This window comes from Euprymna scolopes, chromosome 2 (genome assembly GCF_053919585.1).
Source record: "Euprymna scolopes isolate OS-2025 chromosome 2, ASM5391958v1, whole genome shotgun sequence".
Lineage (NCBI taxonomy): Eukaryota > Metazoa > Mollusca > Cephalopoda > Sepiida > Sepiolidae > Euprymna > Euprymna scolopes.
This window is the reverse complement of record NC_136483.1, coordinates 170,565,280-170,583,799: the sequence shown is the minus strand read 5'-3', so window position 1 is coordinate 170,583,799 and position 18,520 is coordinate 170,565,280. Positions and strand designations below refer to the sequence as shown.

General features: G+C 36.0%; 1 protein-coding gene and 1 long non-coding RNA gene across 2 annotated transcripts in view; one reads left to right on the top strand and one right to left on the bottom strand.

The window, feature by feature from the left end:
- LOC145298768 (polyamine-transporting ATPase 13A3-like) overlaps nt 1–18,520 on the top strand; it is a 195,046-nt gene that overhangs the window by 31,163 nt on the left and 145,363 nt on the right. Inside the window, exons 3-4 of the mRNA XM_080144344.1 lie at nt 11,566–11,733; nt 15,620–15,678. Coding sequence (XP_080000470.1) covers nt 11,566–11,733; nt 15,620–15,678 — 227 coding nt within the window. The remainder of the gene's footprint in view (nt 1–11,565; nt 11,734–15,619; nt 15,679–18,520) is intronic.
- The window catches only part of LOC145298784 (uncharacterized), a 28,445-nt gene that overhangs the window by 4,627 nt on the left and 5,298 nt on the right, over nt 1–18,520 (bottom strand). The window lies entirely within an intron of this gene.

The window sequence follows — 18,520 nt, the reverse complement described above, 5'->3', positions numbered from 1 at the left end:
AATTTTAATTCCAGCACACGGACTTATGGTTAATGTGTGCATTAAAGAAGGGTAAGGGAATTTACCACCAGGGACAGCTACATGGCTGGTTCCGAATCCAGTCAAGTGTAAGCAAATTTAATCGTCTATTGAATTTTCCCTGAATCTCTAATCAAAACAGTGAGAAGCGAGCATGCAAAAAGGCAAAGAAAAAAAATTCAATATGAAATAATGAGGAGGTCGGAAGCAGAAATATAGTTTATGTACCCCTTTTTTATATGGGTTTTATTTATCTTTTTTTTCTGTATAAAACAAACAAAATAACCCTGGATTGAAAATGGCAAAAGAAGAGTTTGTTGATGACGGAAAAGAAAGAGCAGTGGCATTAATTCCATAGGAAAAAAAACGGTGGGGGGGGGGCCTAGTCCCAAGATGGAGTCAATAGTTTGTTTAACGGCCTATCCACACAGTAAACTCTGGCTGAGTATCTGCCAGATTGCAATAACACAAAAGTCTTTTTGGTGAGGGAACAGAGGAGAAATTCACAAACCTATTTCTCAAATGAGTCCAAATCGAAGCTTTTTCTTTCCATTTCGGGGTAATATGTTATCGCATATAACATTTCTTTTTTTTTTTTTCTTAAAGTTTCTCTAACTTCTCGGTTCTTTTTCTTTTCGGAGTCCAGTGAAAAGGGAGAAACATTCGTCGCTTTTCATGGCTAACTCAAATTCAACCGTATAACGTTTTTTTTCTTTTTAAGGTATCATTCACTTTTTGTTTCTCACTCCATGAGCCAAGAAAATAAACATCACCTTCCCTCGCCGGCACATAAATCCTGACTGCCTCCCTTTCTTTTTTCTTTCCCATTTCTCGGCTGCTGCTGCTGTTGCCGCTGGTGTTTCCTACGACCTCGGCATGACTTCACATTGATTCCCAAAAATAACTTGACCCCGGTAGCGTCGCAGTCTTTTCCGCTCTGCCATAGACTTACGTCCCCTATTTGACTTGCTCCACTCTGGGCTTTTTTTTTCTTCCTATGGCCTTTGGACCATGACACGACATTGTTTACAACTTCTGAAAGTTTTAAACTTTTTCTTTTTCAAGATAAGATTTTGTCAATATTCTGGCTTTTAGAAGCGGTTAATAAATCCAATATAACCTACTCGTATGTTACTGTTAAATTCTCTAAAGAATATTTTTTTTTTTTTTTAATTTATCTTACAAATAACCTTAAATCCGACTGGCAACATTCTTGGACTTAGGGTTAGGGTTGGCGTTAGTAATAAAGTAAGACTTTTTTCCTATCTTTTAAACATGAAATTAGCATTCATCTCCAAACAGAATTGACCGTGATTTGGCAAAGTTAAAGTTATAATAACAAATTTAGATAATAAATCTTACAATCAGTTTCCAGACTTTAAAAATTTTCTTGCGTTTAGTAAACCTTATTTGTTGCATATGTTGTTTATTTTCAATTTCTGCTTTGTTAACCATACTAAAGCACACAATTTATTTACTTAGTCTCACATTAATTACTTTTGCGTTCATGATGTTTAGGTATGCCCCCCCCTCCACCCAATCATGTGGAAATAAGTGAGGAATCCAAGAATTAGATTTATAAAGATGACTATCAGTGACGGGATTCAAATTTTTTAAGAACAGGTTCTAAGTTACATGAGTCACACGACACTTGTGGAGTTTGATAGTGGGCTAATTAATACAGGTCTGAATAGGGGTGAACGTAATTTTAACAACCGGTTTGCCGAACTCATAATATTTTAAGCACCGGTTCATACGAACCGGTGCGAACCGGCTGAATCCCATCACTGATGACTACGTAGGTGAGGAATTAAGCAGCAAGATATTTATTCATATTACATTGAAATTTCTGCATGTTGGTATGGCCCGAGAAGAAACAGGGAACATGGAAGGAATTCCAACATTAAGTGCTGCAAGGAAAGAAGTAAAAAAGACTCTTTCAGCATCCAGGGAGCTCTACAATGAAAGGGTGTGATTTTGCTGCTAGTTGGGTAAATAGGAAGTTTTTATGTGGACGAAGTACAACATCCTCCTTACAGCTCGGATCTGACTTCTTTAAATATTTGTTTGGTTTGCTCATAGAATTTCTGTAGCAATGGAATTATTAAATGGCAAAATTCCCTGTCCAAAGTAAGAAGACAAGTGCTTGTTCAGCAATAGAAAAGTGTTTTAAAGAAGGAAGATTGGAAATTAAAGCTTACAAAAATTAAAGAGGATTTAAAGATTTCGAACAGTGAGGATTCTGTTTTATTCTTCATCAAATCTTTACTTTACGAAAAAAATTAGTTTGTATTTCATTTGTTACTGCTTAGATGAGAGAATGATTTAGTCACAAGTTGACCACTTTCTTTATGTAATAATGCTACAATTCAGCAAGACAAGACAAAAAATACTAATGAATTTACACCACACAAGAAAAAGAAAAAAATATGTATAAAAATATGAGTAAAAAAAAAACGAAACCGATTTGTAGAATAAGTCAATGATGAACGTCCATTCTAACATTTAAAAACAACTTTATTGATTATCTTCGTTAGTAAGAATATACAAAAGAAGATTAGTGGTGGAAAAAGCCCACGTGTATGGAGAAGTACAAAAGATTAGACCAAACCTGTTAAAAGAAAAAGAGCCGACAAGCAACTAAATCCCACCCCCACACTGTAGAGATCCCTATATGTAAAAGATCTTTCTACTCCAGTAGTTTCTTCCCCAGAACCGCTAGACTTTGGAATTCCATTCCAGGTCCCTGCTTCCCCAACTGTACTGACATGCAGAAGTTCAAGTGCAACGTGAATCGACATCTTGCTGCCCAAATCCCTACATAGTACCCCAGTAGTTGTCCCTGATAGTAGCCCCCTATACCAAAGTGGCAATGTGCCTTGTTTGGGGTGAAAATGTAATAAAATAAAAAAGTTAGTGTCAATAGTTATGATGGATTATTTTTCTCCTCATCTTTAGTCGAACCCAGAGTCAAAGGTCCGGATAGGTTCTGTTGCATTCCAAAAGAGTAGTTGGTGATAGAGCAGAGCTGTCTGAAGGTCAGTCTGAAAGCAGTAATGGAAGAGGGAGAGAGGGCGAGAGAGATGCTATGGTTTAATTTTTTATAAACTCTCATATACTCAGCTCGCCATGAGTGATATACTCTGATTGAACGAGCCAGGAGTAAAGTTGACTGTTAGCACCAATCAGCAATGATGTTATAAACCAAAGATATTCAAAATCACAAACTGTGAGTATTTGTTGCTACTATAGATTACTTTTGTTGTATTATATTTAGGTATGGCCCACTTCCTCAGCATGTGGAAATAAAGGGAGATTAGAGAATTAGATTTATAGAGGGGCTCAGCCTAGGTGAAGAGTTTGATAGCAAGATGTTTCTTAATATTACATTGAAATTTCTTTGTATGGTTGGGGACAACAGGGAACATGGGGGAAATTCCAACAGCTTCTAACCCTTCTAAACTTTCATTTGTTTGGCCTGCTGAAAGAATTTTTTCACCGATGAAATGATTACATGACTAAATTCTCTGTCTAAAGCATTGGTTCCCAACCTTTTTTACATAGTGGTACACTATTGAGCTCTTTAAATTTTCGTGGCACACCTATCACAAGGGAATATTTTTTACTCATAAAACCTTTTTGCAATCAAGTAATAAACTTGAAACTCACAGCTCTTAATCGATCCAGACGTCTTCTAATGTCTCAGCTAATGAACCCCTTGTTTTTACAAGAACTGTAAAAATATTCAAAAACATTGTTTTCCTATTGCTGTAAACGTCCATTTTAAACATATATAACATATCTCTTTAGTGAATATATGCCTTCTTAACTCATTATTTTGTTTTGTTTACCGTATGACACGGTCTCGTTTTTCTCACGTTTGATTATAAGACCTGCTAATCTTTTTCACTGAAAATATTTCTCCGAATCTGGCTCATCCCAAAAATATCTATCTCCTTACAAAACATCCTGAAGTAAAACTTCCAAAACCAGCATGAACACATTCCCTAAAAACTAACGACCTAAAACTGATGGACAAACTCCCATAATTGGCGACAATACCCGCATAAGAGCAAGGGAAATTGCTGACAGTGGGGAGGGAATACAAAGTTGATAATTTTCGTAATGCAATAATGGTATCATTCCACGAGAATAAGAAATAATGGCACAAGTCGATGAGATGTAGAATAATAATGAATTATCATTACTAGTGTTGGGACGATGAATTTGGAATCGGAAAAATCAGAACTTTTAGGAGTATCGGAATTGGAAAAATTAGTATCTACTTTCCAATGCCAATAAACGATTCCTTTAATTTTAAAAAAAATTTAATTCTGTTAAAAGCAAAATCTTCCACTGCAAGTAATATTGATAAAATAATAAATATTTTTTTGATTTTTAACTAATAGTAAAATTAAAATCTATAGACTATCGCTTACAAGTGTATTTTTTATGTCTGAGAAAATCTCTGCACATTTAACATGTGTTTTTACTATAACTGTAGAAAAATAACTACTTCATGGTTAAATATTTAAAGCTTATAAAGAGTCAGAATCGATAATTTTATCGGATTCAGGAATTTAGTATAATTGTATCGGAATCAGGGAAAATGTTGGAATCGTCCCATCACTAATAATTACCCAAAAGAAAAATTGAAAATAAAGAAACAAAATGAACCATAAAATGAGACGTAGAAAATAAATACCGCCCCCCCCCCAAAACCGATACCGAAGCGAAACTGCTCATCTATTCCAGCTCTAATGATATGAACACTTGCATATATATACTATATACTCATATGCATATATGCTGATGCCAATATAAAGCACACATCTAAAACTTTATATATATATATATATATATATATATATGCAAAAGCTACTAGAGGATAAGGGTTAATGAGTGTTAGGTGCTGGTGATGGTTGATAATTGTGGAATTGGGTAGGAATTGATTCTTTAAGATTGCAGCTCAACAAGAACTTGTTTATGTTGGACTTGAAAATGACCTTTTTTTTTTTTACAAGGTGGTCACCACTTATCAAGGCCTGGAAGCCACTCAGGGATAAGGGTTATTGCAAGTACATTACGTTAGTGTGGAGATTTAATAAAGTGTCTACTTAAGGGGGCGGTTCATCAGGAATTTGTTTACATTGGACTTGAAGACATCCAGGTTGTAGTCAGGTGGGAAGCAGGCAGACAGAACAGAGTTCCACAGGCGTGCAGTTCTAAGAAAGAAGCTTTGTTCATGGAATCTACGTTTTGATGTAAGCATAGATAAAGAGTGGGGGAAAGTTTTTGACAGCGGATTCAGCTAGACGGGTGTTTTTCGTAAAAGATTGGCGAGGGGGGGGACCAGAGATTGGAGTTTAGACGAGCACCTGGAAATAACGATAAAACAAATATAGGCTTGCAACGTCTCTTCTGTGGGAGAGAAAATGGCATCCCCCACTAAGCCACGAAGTCTATTTTGTACTCTGTCAAGGCAGGATAGGCTGTTTTTAGCAACTCCTGCCCAGATATGGCAGCAGTATTCCATCCTTGGACGTACTTGGCTTTTATATAGATAGAGAATTGCATCAGTAGTGAGATATCTTCTGGAGCGGTAGAAGAATCCCACCGTCTTTCCAGCAACCTTGGCAACAGACTTGATGTGCGTGTTTCATTTCAGATCAGGAGTAAAGGTCAAGCCCAGAAGCTTGTCAAAACATGGAGCTTCTCCTAGATGAGAGCTATCCATTTCAATTGATGCCAGATGGGGATCAGAGCGTTGATGATGTAAAGGTAGGAGTTTGGTTTTAGATGCATTAAAGATAACCAGCCACGTCTTCCCCCATTGAACCACTCGTTCGAGATCAGAGAGAGCTTTGTCATTTACAGCCTTTGATGTGTTGCCGTAGATGGTCGTGTCATCAGCATAGATGTCAACGAATGATTTAAGTATGTGTTTAGGGAGATCATTGATGTAGATCAGGAAGAGAGTTGGGCCCAGGATGGACCCTTGAGGGACTCCAGCATTAATACTGCAGGTCTCTGATTTTTTTGTCCATCAACCACTACTCTTATGAGCGTATCAGAGAAATCTGGGAAATAACCTCACGATATTGTGTTCTCTAGAAAAGTAGTTCTAGGAAAGAAACCTTGCTCATAGAATTGAGACATAAAATGAATCATCATCACACAAGAGAAAAACTGAAGAAAAAAAAATGAACCAGAAAATGAAATATGGAGAAAAAAAGAACAGCACCCCTCCCAAACTGATACCGAAATTAAAATTCTCATCCGGTCCAGCTCTGACAAATACAAACACCCGCATATACATACATGCTTATACCAATATAAAGTGCACATCTGCTAACACTTTTGATATATTCAAATATATCCGCTTGAAATAATTTTTAATGGTAATAAAATCTGATGGATTTAAAATCCATTCTTTATCTTATGACGTGTTTTTATGCTCAGTTGAGGGCGGAAGAGTGATTGGCATAATCTGTTTTTTATTTATGTATATTCATATAGAGGAAAAAATATTTATATTTATATAGAGTTAAAAAATACTTCTATTTATATAGTTAAAAAATACTTCTATTTATATAGTTAAAAAATACTTCTATTTATATAGTTAAAAAATACTTCTATTTATATAGTTAAAAAATACTTCTATTTATATAGAGATAAAAAATGCTTCTATTTGTATAGAGTTAAGAAATGCTTCCATTTGTATGGAGTTAAGAAATGCTTCCATTTGTATGGAGTTAAGAAATGCTTCCATTTGTATGGAGTTAAGAAATGCTTCCATTTGTATGGAGTTAAGAAATGCTTCCATTTGTATGGAGTTAAGAAATGCTTCCATTTGTATGGAGTTAAGAAATGCTTCCATTTGTATGGGTTTTAAGAAATGCTTCCATTTGTATGGGTTTTAAGAAATGCTTCCATTTGTATGGGTTTTAAGAAATGCTTCCATTTGTATGGGTTTTAAGAAATGCTTCCATTTGTATGGGTTTTAAGAAATGCTTCCATTTGTATGGGTTTTAAGAAATGCTTCCATTTGTATGGGTTTTAAGAAATGCTTCCATTTGTATGGGTTTTAAGAAATGCTTCCATTTGTATGGGTTTTAAGAAATGCTTCCATTTGTATGGGTTTTAAGAAATGCTTCCATTTGTATGGGTTTTAAGAAATGCTTCCATTTGTATGGGTTTTAAGAAATGCTTCCATTTGTATGGGTTTTAAGAAATGCTTCCATTTGTATGGGTTTTAAGAAATGGACCTTGTGTTTACTTACATAAACCTTGTAACTCTTTGCTTCTTTTGTTCTTTAGTCCTTACATTCTGTTTCTGACAAAGGGGAAAGAATTGTTATTTTCTGAGTCCGTTTCTGTCCCTATAACATTTATCATTAGTAAGTTATGAAAACGTATATGGCAGTCAAGCCACACAGAATTTTCCGCATTTCATCCTCGTAAGGATTCATCAGGCTAAAAAAAAAAAAAGGGATGAAACACAAAAACTTCTGTGTAGCTTGATTGCCATATATTTTCATGTTCTACTACCTAAGTTTATGTGTACTTAATAAGTACTCTTGAAGTAAATACTGAAAATTTATACATAACATATTATATCTCCTTATAAAATTTTATAAGGATACAGGAGATAACGTTCTTTATTAGTATGTTTTTGACTTGAAGTGGTATTCGTTTTTTGTCCCTTTTTTTTATTCCTTACATCAGTGCCTTTTCTGGATTGATTTCTGTAAAACTAAACAAACAAACAAAACTATGATAAGACAAGAAGAGAGTGGTTATGGATGTTATTTACCTTTTTTTCTAATGACCAGGATTTGACCTAATACAGCACAATCACGTTGACACATCGGTTCTTGCCAGATCGAAGTTAAACAACGTTGAGCCTGGCCAGTACCAGATGGGTGACCATTTGGGAAGGCTAAGCGCTGTATGTACCTTGTGGGAAGGTTGGGCGTTGGGCCAGCACCCTCACCCTGTAAAAAGAACTGTCGCTACAAAAGCATCTACAAAGTTGTAGATGGCCTATGTCCTTTGGAGGCTCAAGGCTATGGATGGATGGAGGATTTGACCTGTGTCCGAGATATTTTAATTTTTGACTCATGTACACTCATGTAGTTAGAAACCATGACCGTGTTATTTTAAAAATTATTTCAACTTTAATATGAAAATCCATTTTCCTTGACTACATCCAGTGTAGATGGTCCCAATTTGAGAGCATTTGAGGAGTGTGGAGCTGCTCTTTAGTTATGATTACTCCTAGCTCTACTATAACCTGAGAATGTACATACTTGTATTTGAGACAACATTCATCCACAATTAGCCTTCCTGTAGAATATGCAATATCCCTGATGAACACAGTCTACACAAAATAGTCCATAGCGGTTGAAGTAGAGATATGAAGCCAGTTCCAGAAACGGTGGCAAAAACCGTAAACCTGTGAACTTGAGCTATTGATGGTGTGTAGCTACATCTTTAGCTGACCTCCTGAATGTTTTCGCCAACTTTGGAGTGGTTCTGAAGCTATTGCTTCCTGGATGAATTCTCCTGGGTTGCGACTCCCAGCATGGCCTAGCCAGCAAGCCCTCGTCTTTAAAATAGATTAATTGAAGGTGATGATCCTGCAGTGCATCCCAACTTGGGTATTGGAGAAAAAATGGTGCCTGCGGACGCACCGAATTTGGTAGATACAGTCTTGTTTGAACACTTTTCATTCTCATCAGCCAGGCCTTGCAGCCATATAGAAAGATGAAGCAAATAAGCATTTGATAAATCTAGACTTTTGTGCCTGTTGTGATCTAAGGCAACTGAACGTATACCGCATGTTGTTGATTTGGATGTCAGCATACCCCTAACCCATTGTGATGAACGTTGAACCCCAGTACTTGATGCAATTGACCTTCTCTAGTCTCCCCGTCAAGAAGAATTGTGCCTTCCTTGAAGGGTAAGCGTTCTGTGTAGAGGATTTTCATTTTCAAAGCATTTATGTTCATACCAATCTTGGATGCGAAGTCATCATAACTATCAGGATCTCCTTTACTCATTAAATAGAATCAATCATTTTTCAAACTATCTCTATATAAAGTTAGGTATTTTTACATGTATGTATATTTTGGCATGTACCGGGTTCGGTAATGAACTAATGAACTGATCATTATTAATCTTTAAACACAGGCATAAGGGGTCCAAATATGGGCTATATTTAGTTTAATTTAGTGTGATGCAAAGGTTGTGGGTGTGGTGTTGCTAGATTCATTCCTTGACTGAGTATATTAAAGGATTAAGAAGTTTGTTTTAATAATTTTTAAATAGAAAAAGTAAGCTTTTCATAATAATGTCAAATATTTCAACTTTGTGTGTATAGATGTATTTTTTATTTATGTAAGTTTGTTTTTATGTTTCCAATTGATATTCCTTAGAAACTTCCTTCAGAGGAAGCTAGTTCAGGCTACCAAGGGAATGCCGCTCGCATGAATACTTGGTCTTTTAGGCCTAATTTTTACATTTTCATATAATTTTCTGAAATTATCACCTTCGACCTCTATCTTCGCTAGTCTATCATCTCTATAAAAGCCGACATCACTATTAAAAAAAAATTAAATTTTTCATGCTTGCATGTGTTGGACGGCTTTAAGAAAGTGACTTCCGCATTAACCTATCTTTGGATAGATTTTTATCCCTCTTTCTCTCAAGTTCATTTTTATCAATTTTTTCCAGGTTTTCCTTGGTCTTCCCTATGAACTGACCTTGCTACCCCAACTGTTCTAAATTTACTAACTCAAGAACTTCCATTCATCTTTTCAACATGTCCAGATCATCAAAGTCCTGTACACCTCTTTTTATACTGTCCATATTTGATCTTTCTCTGTGGTCATCAGATCTATCTTTAGCACTCCCATCATTCCTCTCTATGCCACACATGTCCTAATAAATAAAATAATTTTTTTTTATTCTGTGTTTCGGATAACCCACCCACCAGCGCCAACAGCTGTCTACATTTTTCTGTGTACCACACAGTGACAAAATAATAAAATATATTTTAATTTAAAAACTACTAAACCTATTTTCATCTGAATGCAATTTTCCTACATATCAGCCACCCAAACTTCTTTTCTCCCAACCTCTGTTCTGACGCACGTTTGTGGTATTTTGGGGGTGGGGGTGACTAGAATCAATAGCCAGGCTCATTAAGTTAAGAGGAGACCTACTTTACCAATTTGATAAAAAGAGCAAATTGTTGTGTGTAACCTTCAATGATAAACTCTTGAAACACTTGACACTTAAAGTGTACTCTACAACCTTTTCTCTTTGTTTTTAGCAATCTTTTATCAAAGTAAACACAATCAGATCTCTTTCAAGGATGTTTTCATTCAATCTGCACATTTCAAATTTGAGCTTGACAGCTACCATAAAATGCTGTTTAAAACTTGAGCTTGGCAGGCACCGGAAAATGCGGTTTCCACCCTGAGCTTGGCAGGCACCGGAAAATGCTGCTTCCAACCTGAGCTTGGCAGCTACCGGAAAATGCTGCTTCCAACCTGAGCTTGGCAGCTACCGGAAAATGCTGCTTCCAACCTGAGCTTGGCAGCTACCGGAAAATGCTGCTTCCAACCTGAGCTTGGCAGCTACCGGAAAATGCTGCTTCCAACCTGAGCTTGGCAGCTACCGGAAAATGCTGCTTCCAACCTGAGCTTGGCAGCTACCGGAAAATGCTGCTTCCAACCTGAGCTTGGCAGCTACCGGAAAATGCTGCTTCCAACCTGAGCTTGGCAGCTACCGGAAAATGCTGCTTCCAACCTGAGCTTGGCAGCTACCGGAAAATGCTGCTTCCAACCTGAGCTTGGCAGCTACCGGAAAATGCTGCTTCCAACCTGAGCTTGGCAGCTACCGGAAAATGCTGCTTCCAACCTGAGCTTGGCATCTACCGGAAAATGCTGCTTCCAACCTGAGCTTGGCATCTACCGGAAAATGCTGCTTCCAACCTGAGCTTGGCATCTACCGGAAAATGCTGCTTCCAACCTGAGCTTGGCATCTACCGGAAAATGCTGCTTCCAACCTGAGCTTGGCATCTACCGGAAAATGCTGCTTCCAACCTGAGCTTGGCATCTACCGGAAAATGCTGCTTCCAACCTGAGCTTGGCATCTACCGGAAAATGCTGCTTCCAACCTGAGCTTGGCATCTACCGGAAAATGCTGCTTCCAACCTGAGCTTGGCAGCTACCGGAAAATGCTGCTTCCAACCTGAGCTTGGCATCTACCGGAAAATGCTGCTTCCAACCTGAGCTTGACATCTACCGGAAAATGCTGCTTCCAACCTGAGCTTGGCATCTACCGGAAAATGCTGCTTCCAACCTGAGCTTGGCATCTACCGGAAAATGCTGCTTCCAACTTGAGCTTGACTGTCACCGGAAAATGCTGTTTCAAACTTGTGCTTGACAACATGGTGACTAGACCTTTATGTATAGACATAGCTTAAAATGTGAATAAACAAAAACTAAACATTTCATTTTAATTTATTTCTTGCAGGAAATTACTGGCTACAAATTGAAAAGACGCAATTATGTGTTGACTTGGATCCTCATTATTTTCTCTCTTGGTTTACTGCGACTTCTCTTCTACTGGATCCCCCGTTTCATGCTCTACTTTACTCATGTGGAGTGCTCACTTGCAGAAGCCGAACAAGTGTTGCTTAGGGTAAGTATTCGGTCTATAATGATGTGTGGGATAAAACAATACCCCCCCCCCCCTCAATTCTGGAATTTGAATATACAGGGTGTTCGTAAAGTTTTGGACACATAAGTAAAATGCAAGTTTTTATGCAAATGAAATCTTCAATATTATTTCTATTATTTACAATGCAAACATAATTATTATTTACAATGCAAACATAATTATTATTTACAATGCAAACATTGATGCATTTTTGTTTAGTAAACTTTAACATGTCTTGGAAAAAAGAAAGGAACTTCACCTGACAATGTCTTTCAATAAAACTAAGGAAATTTATAAGTAAACCAACGTTTTATTTTTGCCATCAGTTTAAAGTTATCATAAATCGTTAGGTCACCGAAGTTAAGCAACATTGAACCAGGTCAGTACTAGATGAGTAACTCTTTAGGGGCTATATATAAGATGGTAGAATTGCAAAAATTTAGTGTCATAATCACCCCTGATGGAGATATAAATGTGACTAAGGACCGCTTGTGAATTTACTATTCTCATAAAACTTCTTTCGAAAAAGTAAGTTCAACATGTCTAAGGATGCTAAATCAGTTTAAAATATATTTTTTCTATTAAGTCATCATCATATTGTATGAATGCGATGATTCTATTGTTGGCACTGGTTTCCCTGATATTTTTCTAATAACGACATCAGAAAGCGATCAAGTGGAGGTTAGCAACATTCTAAAAGAAAGTGATTTTTGTGGAATGAATTGGATTTGAACTTCGGACACCCATGTTGTCAGTCCGTGTCGTTAATTACTAGATGACCATCAACTCCTATTGATTAAAAAAACAATATCCAGTCATGTGTCCAAACTTTAGACAACCTGTATAAAATAATGCAAGTTGAACCCGATGTCTTAAACAAATTCTTTCGAATGCATTATTGTTCAAAACTAAGATATCCTATACACATAAGCCTGAAGAATCCTAGAGTGGATTAAACACGGAATATTCTGTGTAGCTTAATCGCCATATATATTTTATAACTTACTAACTAGCTCTACCTATGTATCGAGTACCCTTGAGGTAAATACTTAAAGTTTATGTATAAATTTATACTTTCATATATTTATGTGAGTAAATGAAGTAGTTGCACATCTTCATATTGATATTTTTTAACAATAGATATTGCTTTTTAAAAATGTTTTGCATTGACAAGTTTTATATTAAATACACGAATAATAGTTATGAATAATAGTTATGAATAATAGGTATGAACATAAAAAAATTCCAGAGATAAAAATGGCTCCAAGACATAATTCGCACATGCATTTAAGATTAATGATTGCTTTGTTAAAATTATTCAACCAATTGCTTTGTGCAGTAAACCCCATAAAAATGTCACTTCAAAAATTGCAACTTTTTTTTTTCTTCAAATTTGTCTTTTTAAAAGTTACTGTAACAAGTGATTGAGAGTAATCTCCCTTATCTGATGATTATCTCCCTTTTCTAGTTAAATACAAAATGATTAAGTTCCACTGCAGTCAGTTAAGCTACTTTCCAACTTCCGGCGTAGCGCTACTGGAAGGGTTGACAAAGCAGATCAGTTCCTTCACTTTATTGTTCTTCAGTATATCTATTATCAAGCAATTTATTGAAATAAAATATAAGAAAAGGAGATTACTGGAAAGAATACAATAAACTATTTAAAAAATTATAAAAAGATAAAAATAATACAATTAGTCTTTATTTGCACTTTTAATGACAAAATTAAAAAAATGAAATTATTTTATTTGAAATTTTATACGTTTTTGAAATTATAAAACTATTTTTTTATTTTAAAAAGTTTTTTTTTATTTGAATTTATATAATAAATATATCTTCTATGAAAGTATAAAAATAAAATTATTGCAATCAAAATAACAAAATTTCAAACATCATAATAAAAACATATCCAATATATGTTCCCAAAATAGTTTTAAGATTTTTAAGTGTTTTCAATAATTCTTAACCCCCCCCCCAAAAAAATAAAACTAATTTCAATATTTTTTATTTAAAATAAAACCGAAAAACTTTTCGATGATTATTAAATAAAAAAGGAACAATATGAAAAAAAAAAAAATGTGATAAAAAATAGGCATGAGAGAAAAAAGGTGAAGGAACTGATTTACCTTGTCACCACTTCGCCGGAAGTTAGGAAGTACGTTAGCTGACTATTACTTAATTTCTTGCTTTGAAAAGTTACTGTTGGCCTTCTTGGCCCGGGCTCAAAGATCAAAGTGTAGTGTCTGTTCTGCAGATACTGCAATCAAAGTAATATGTGGGGGCAACCCCACATATCAGACCATAGCTCTTGAAGCAATCAGTTTTTGTCAATGTAGGGGAACCCTTCATACCAATTGTCACTACCAGTTCCCTCCTTGGAGGAGCTCCCCCCCCTCTCTCCGCATTAAAAAAACGACCCTTTGTCTAATTTGCTCTCGTGGGGAATCAAATAAATACAAACAAGTGGTCAAGAGTAACCTCCCTTATTTTTTAATTATCTCCCTTTTCTAGTTAAGTACAACATGATAACATTTCACTGCCTGTGTATCGGTTATTCAAAGCAAAATAAAACTTTCTCAAGTCTCGTTGGTCTTTTTGGATTACTATTGTCCTTTTTGGTTGTTATTTTATCGTTTCATCTGATGTAACCCAAAAACTTGTTCAGGTGCATCTTTACAAATGTGGGAATCTTCATGATCCTGAATGTTTTCAAATCAGGATTTGTAGCTTGGATTATTTGTATTAATCAAACTACTATTCTCACCTTAAGTTTTATTCTCACAGCATGATGTAACCTCTGACCTCCTTCAGATGTACTTTCCAAATTTGGGGAATCTTTCTATCCAACTCTGGAATTAGCATGTTCCTGATCTGTGACGCATGGCCACTACAAGTCTTAACTAATCTGCAATTCCTTTCTGTTGAACTCTGGGGAATCTTTCTGACAACCTTTCTGTAATGGGTAAAGTAGTAAACAAAAATTCAGTTTTTCTGAAGATTCAACGTGCAATTCTAAGTGCAGGCCACATTAGGAATCGTTCTACAGGAAATTTCTCAGGTCCAACAGGAATTTTCCCAATTTCGACAGAAAGATTCTTGAGTTGAACAAGATACATTTGAAGAAGGTTGGAGGTTATATCAATTGATATGTAAGGATAATACTCAAGATGGGAACAGTAGTCTGAATAATCCAAACACGAGGCGTGTTTGAAAAGTAATGCCACCTATTTTTCATTCTGCATGTGTGGATCAGAGAGGATTGTAAAATGCATTGTTATGATGACTGAACTTATGCATTCAGGACCTGAACATTTCATCTCTCAGTTGTAGATATTGACAGAGAGACTCTAAGAAAACAACCCCTGCTGTGGATGTGCATCAGAAGCAGAGATGCATCATGAAATTCCTGGCAAAAGTGCATTGAGAATGGTAGTGACTATGTAGAAAAATAAATTCTGGTTCACAAAAAGTCGCTCGTTTTAATTGGACTGCTGTCGTCTATGTAGCTTTTCATTTATTTTAGTTTAAAAACTGGGAGGCTTTACTTTTGGAATGACCCTTGCGTGATAAATTTTTGGAATCTTTATGTGGAACCCTTTATTGAAATTCCATATAGGTTCTTGAGTTCGAGATGAAAATTCCAAAATTTGAGAATATGCCTCAAAACGTTCTGTAAATAGCAATCAAGGTAAGGATATTTGTCTGAATAATGCAAATGATCCAAATTATCAGTTGCTATCTCCAAAAATCCCAAACAAGAATATCGTTTCTTTTTCATCAAAAAATATTTCCTCTAACTGTTCTCTGTACATAAAATATTTATCATGTAAAACGGTTTTGACAAAAAATTTATTTATTCTCTTGACAGGACCAATACAAGCAGTGGTTTGTGGCCAAAATCCTCACAACAACCAGAGATGGAACCAGGTAAAGGGAGAATCGTTTTATTTTTTTTTTGTCTTTTTCTATGACACATTGGTTCCTAACAAGGAGATATCCCAAAACAACTGGAAACACTGTCAAGATAAGCAGAGAGTACATTTGTTTAGTTATAAAATCTAGCAAAAATTCTCCTTTACTTTCTATATGTGCCTAAAACTAAACAAAAATTCCATGAGCAAAGGTTGGTTCCTAGAACTGTCTGCCAATACCCTGAGGCTGCATCCCGGCTGACTATAACATGGTCATTTTTAATTCTAATGTAAAAAAAGTTCTTGTTGGGCCATTCTTTTAAATAAATCATACCCAAGTTCTGCCATTACTGATCATCATGGTGTTGTCTTACCATCTACCTGACACTCATTAATTTTTATTTTAAAGTGATCTCAGAGCTTTGATAAGTGGTGACCTTCCTCCCCCCCCCCCCAATTAAAAAAAAACTATATTAAGCCAGGTCAGTACCAGATAGATGACCATTTGGGAATATTGTATGTAGGAGGGCCTTAATTCCTTTCTACAATGACTGCACAAACCTAATGTTGCCATTTTCCCTGACCAGGATATGCATGTGATTGGGGACTGCTCGTGAATTGTATATCCCATGAAATTTCCTCCTTTAGAGGAAGTGGTTTAAACCTGAATAGGGTGAATGCTGTGTCGTTGTCTTTTATGACAAACTAGCTAGGGTGCCCAGCGGTGCCTGAGTGTTTGGAGGTGTGTGTTGAGCAAAAACAAAAAAAATCGAAAGAAAAAAAAAAAAAAAAAAGTGGTAGTAGGCAGGCGGGCTTGAACCCGTACCACAAAGGAGGAAAAGAAATTGAAAAAAAAACAAACAAACCTGCCATTGCGCCTAGTGCCAAACTGGAAGTGACAAAGGTTTAAATTAAGGCTAGTCAATCGAAAAGAGGGGATGACTTTCGGAAATATCGGATAAAAAAGCGAACCCCTCCCTGTAGAAAGGTGCCCAGTTGAGGGTGAAGGAATTCATGTTTTTAGCCAATTTTTCAATATTTGTCATCCGAAAGGTTGAGCTTCAAAATGATACTGATCTTGTGAAAATCTGTTGTCTCTGTCGAAAGTTTTAGGCATACATACATACATTTTAAACAGACAGGTGAGATTTATATTATAGATAATCCCATTTTGTTGATTATTTAATGCTGTATAGTAAAAGCACTTTGGCTTGGAAATAAAGTGTAATATCTGTTCTGATGCTACACTTAACCTATTCTGTCATCAATCAGTGAAAGAAAAATCCTTGTAGAATTTTATTTTTTGTTCCAATCCAGAGTGACGCTTTTTGAGGAGTTGGATTTTCCCCACATTAAAAACTGACCTTATGTCATACTTAAACATCATGGAGAGGCAAGTGTACACATTTTTAATTATTTATGATGAGTCATTCTTTCTTTTTTCTTTTTTTTTTTTTAATTGAGCCATGGTTATAAAAACTGTTAGCAATAGACATAGGCTTAGTAAGCTAATTAGAAATGCATAAAAACTAGGAACATCACGATAGTTAGACAATACAGAACTCCAAAAATGTAACACCGATATATACGTATTCACACAGTTCTGAGGCAGCATGTTCAGGACTACAGAACATGATGCAAAAGGAGTACATTTTTAATCAAACACCTGTGTGATTATGCAGTGGGTCTAATGTGAATGTATATCGTCACAGGTTTGATCTGTGTAGCCACAGTACAGGATGATATTTAAGCATTGCGCTGGGGCAGGAACCATGAAATAATCTGTTGGCAATAGAAGCAACTATCACATTCCAGTGAGTAGATAGCAAATCTAATCCAAGCCAATCATATATTTGGTAGGGTACATGGTTACGGGAGGGAATATGTAGTATATATCTGTTGACATGACATTGTAGATGCTCAAGAGAATTTAGAGAACATTCTGCCCACTCCAATGCACACTAGGGACCTGTATTCCAAGTGGGAATGAATTATGTTGTACAGCCTAGTAAACAAATACCATTCGTGAGAAATTTGCTAGTTCAAGATATGTAACACATAAAGTTCCTTATGGTCTCTGGTGGCTACATAAAGATAAGTGGTTGTCAAACCCGAGATTGGTAGATATTATTACTCGCAGATAGTTATCACAGAGAATAGCACAACTGTGTCTTGAAATCAAATCTCATGGATAGGGGTAGGTGAGAGGCATTTAGATGATAATAGCATGTACCTAAAACAAAACAGAACATCCATGAGCAAAGTTTCTTTCTGTTTCAAGCAGAGTAAAGTTCAAGGTCATTTTCAAGTTTAAGATCAACAAATTCTTGTGCTTCTGCATTAGTACAAAGTTGTCTCAGGCTTGCTCAGCAGCTGACAGAAATAATCGGAAAAGGTCAGCCAAGTATGCCTCAATTTTTAACAAACACACTGTCTGTTTATAGCTGATATGAATCCATGAAGGCTACTTTTTTATAAATTGGAAGAAATAAAAAAATTAATTTTAATTGTACAGGTTGGGGTTAAGGTTGGATTAGGGTAGAGGTAGGGTTAAGTGTAAAGGTAGGTAAGGGATAAGGTAGGGTTATGGTTAATGTAGGGTTAAGGTAGGGTTATGGTTAAGGTAGGGTTAGGTACATGTTTGTAATTTTATTGTATTTCCATGTTTTGTCATTCTAGTTTACTTGTAGCGATTTAACGTTTCGTGATCGTCCGCTTCTGGTTATTCCCATCAGCGGCCGAACACACCCGAGAAACTTTATGGAAACTGCGATTTGGTAAATGCAGGGGTACAGTTGTTGTCTTTTCAAAGAACTTGCAAGATATGTTAACAAAATTATACTTCACCAGTGTTCACG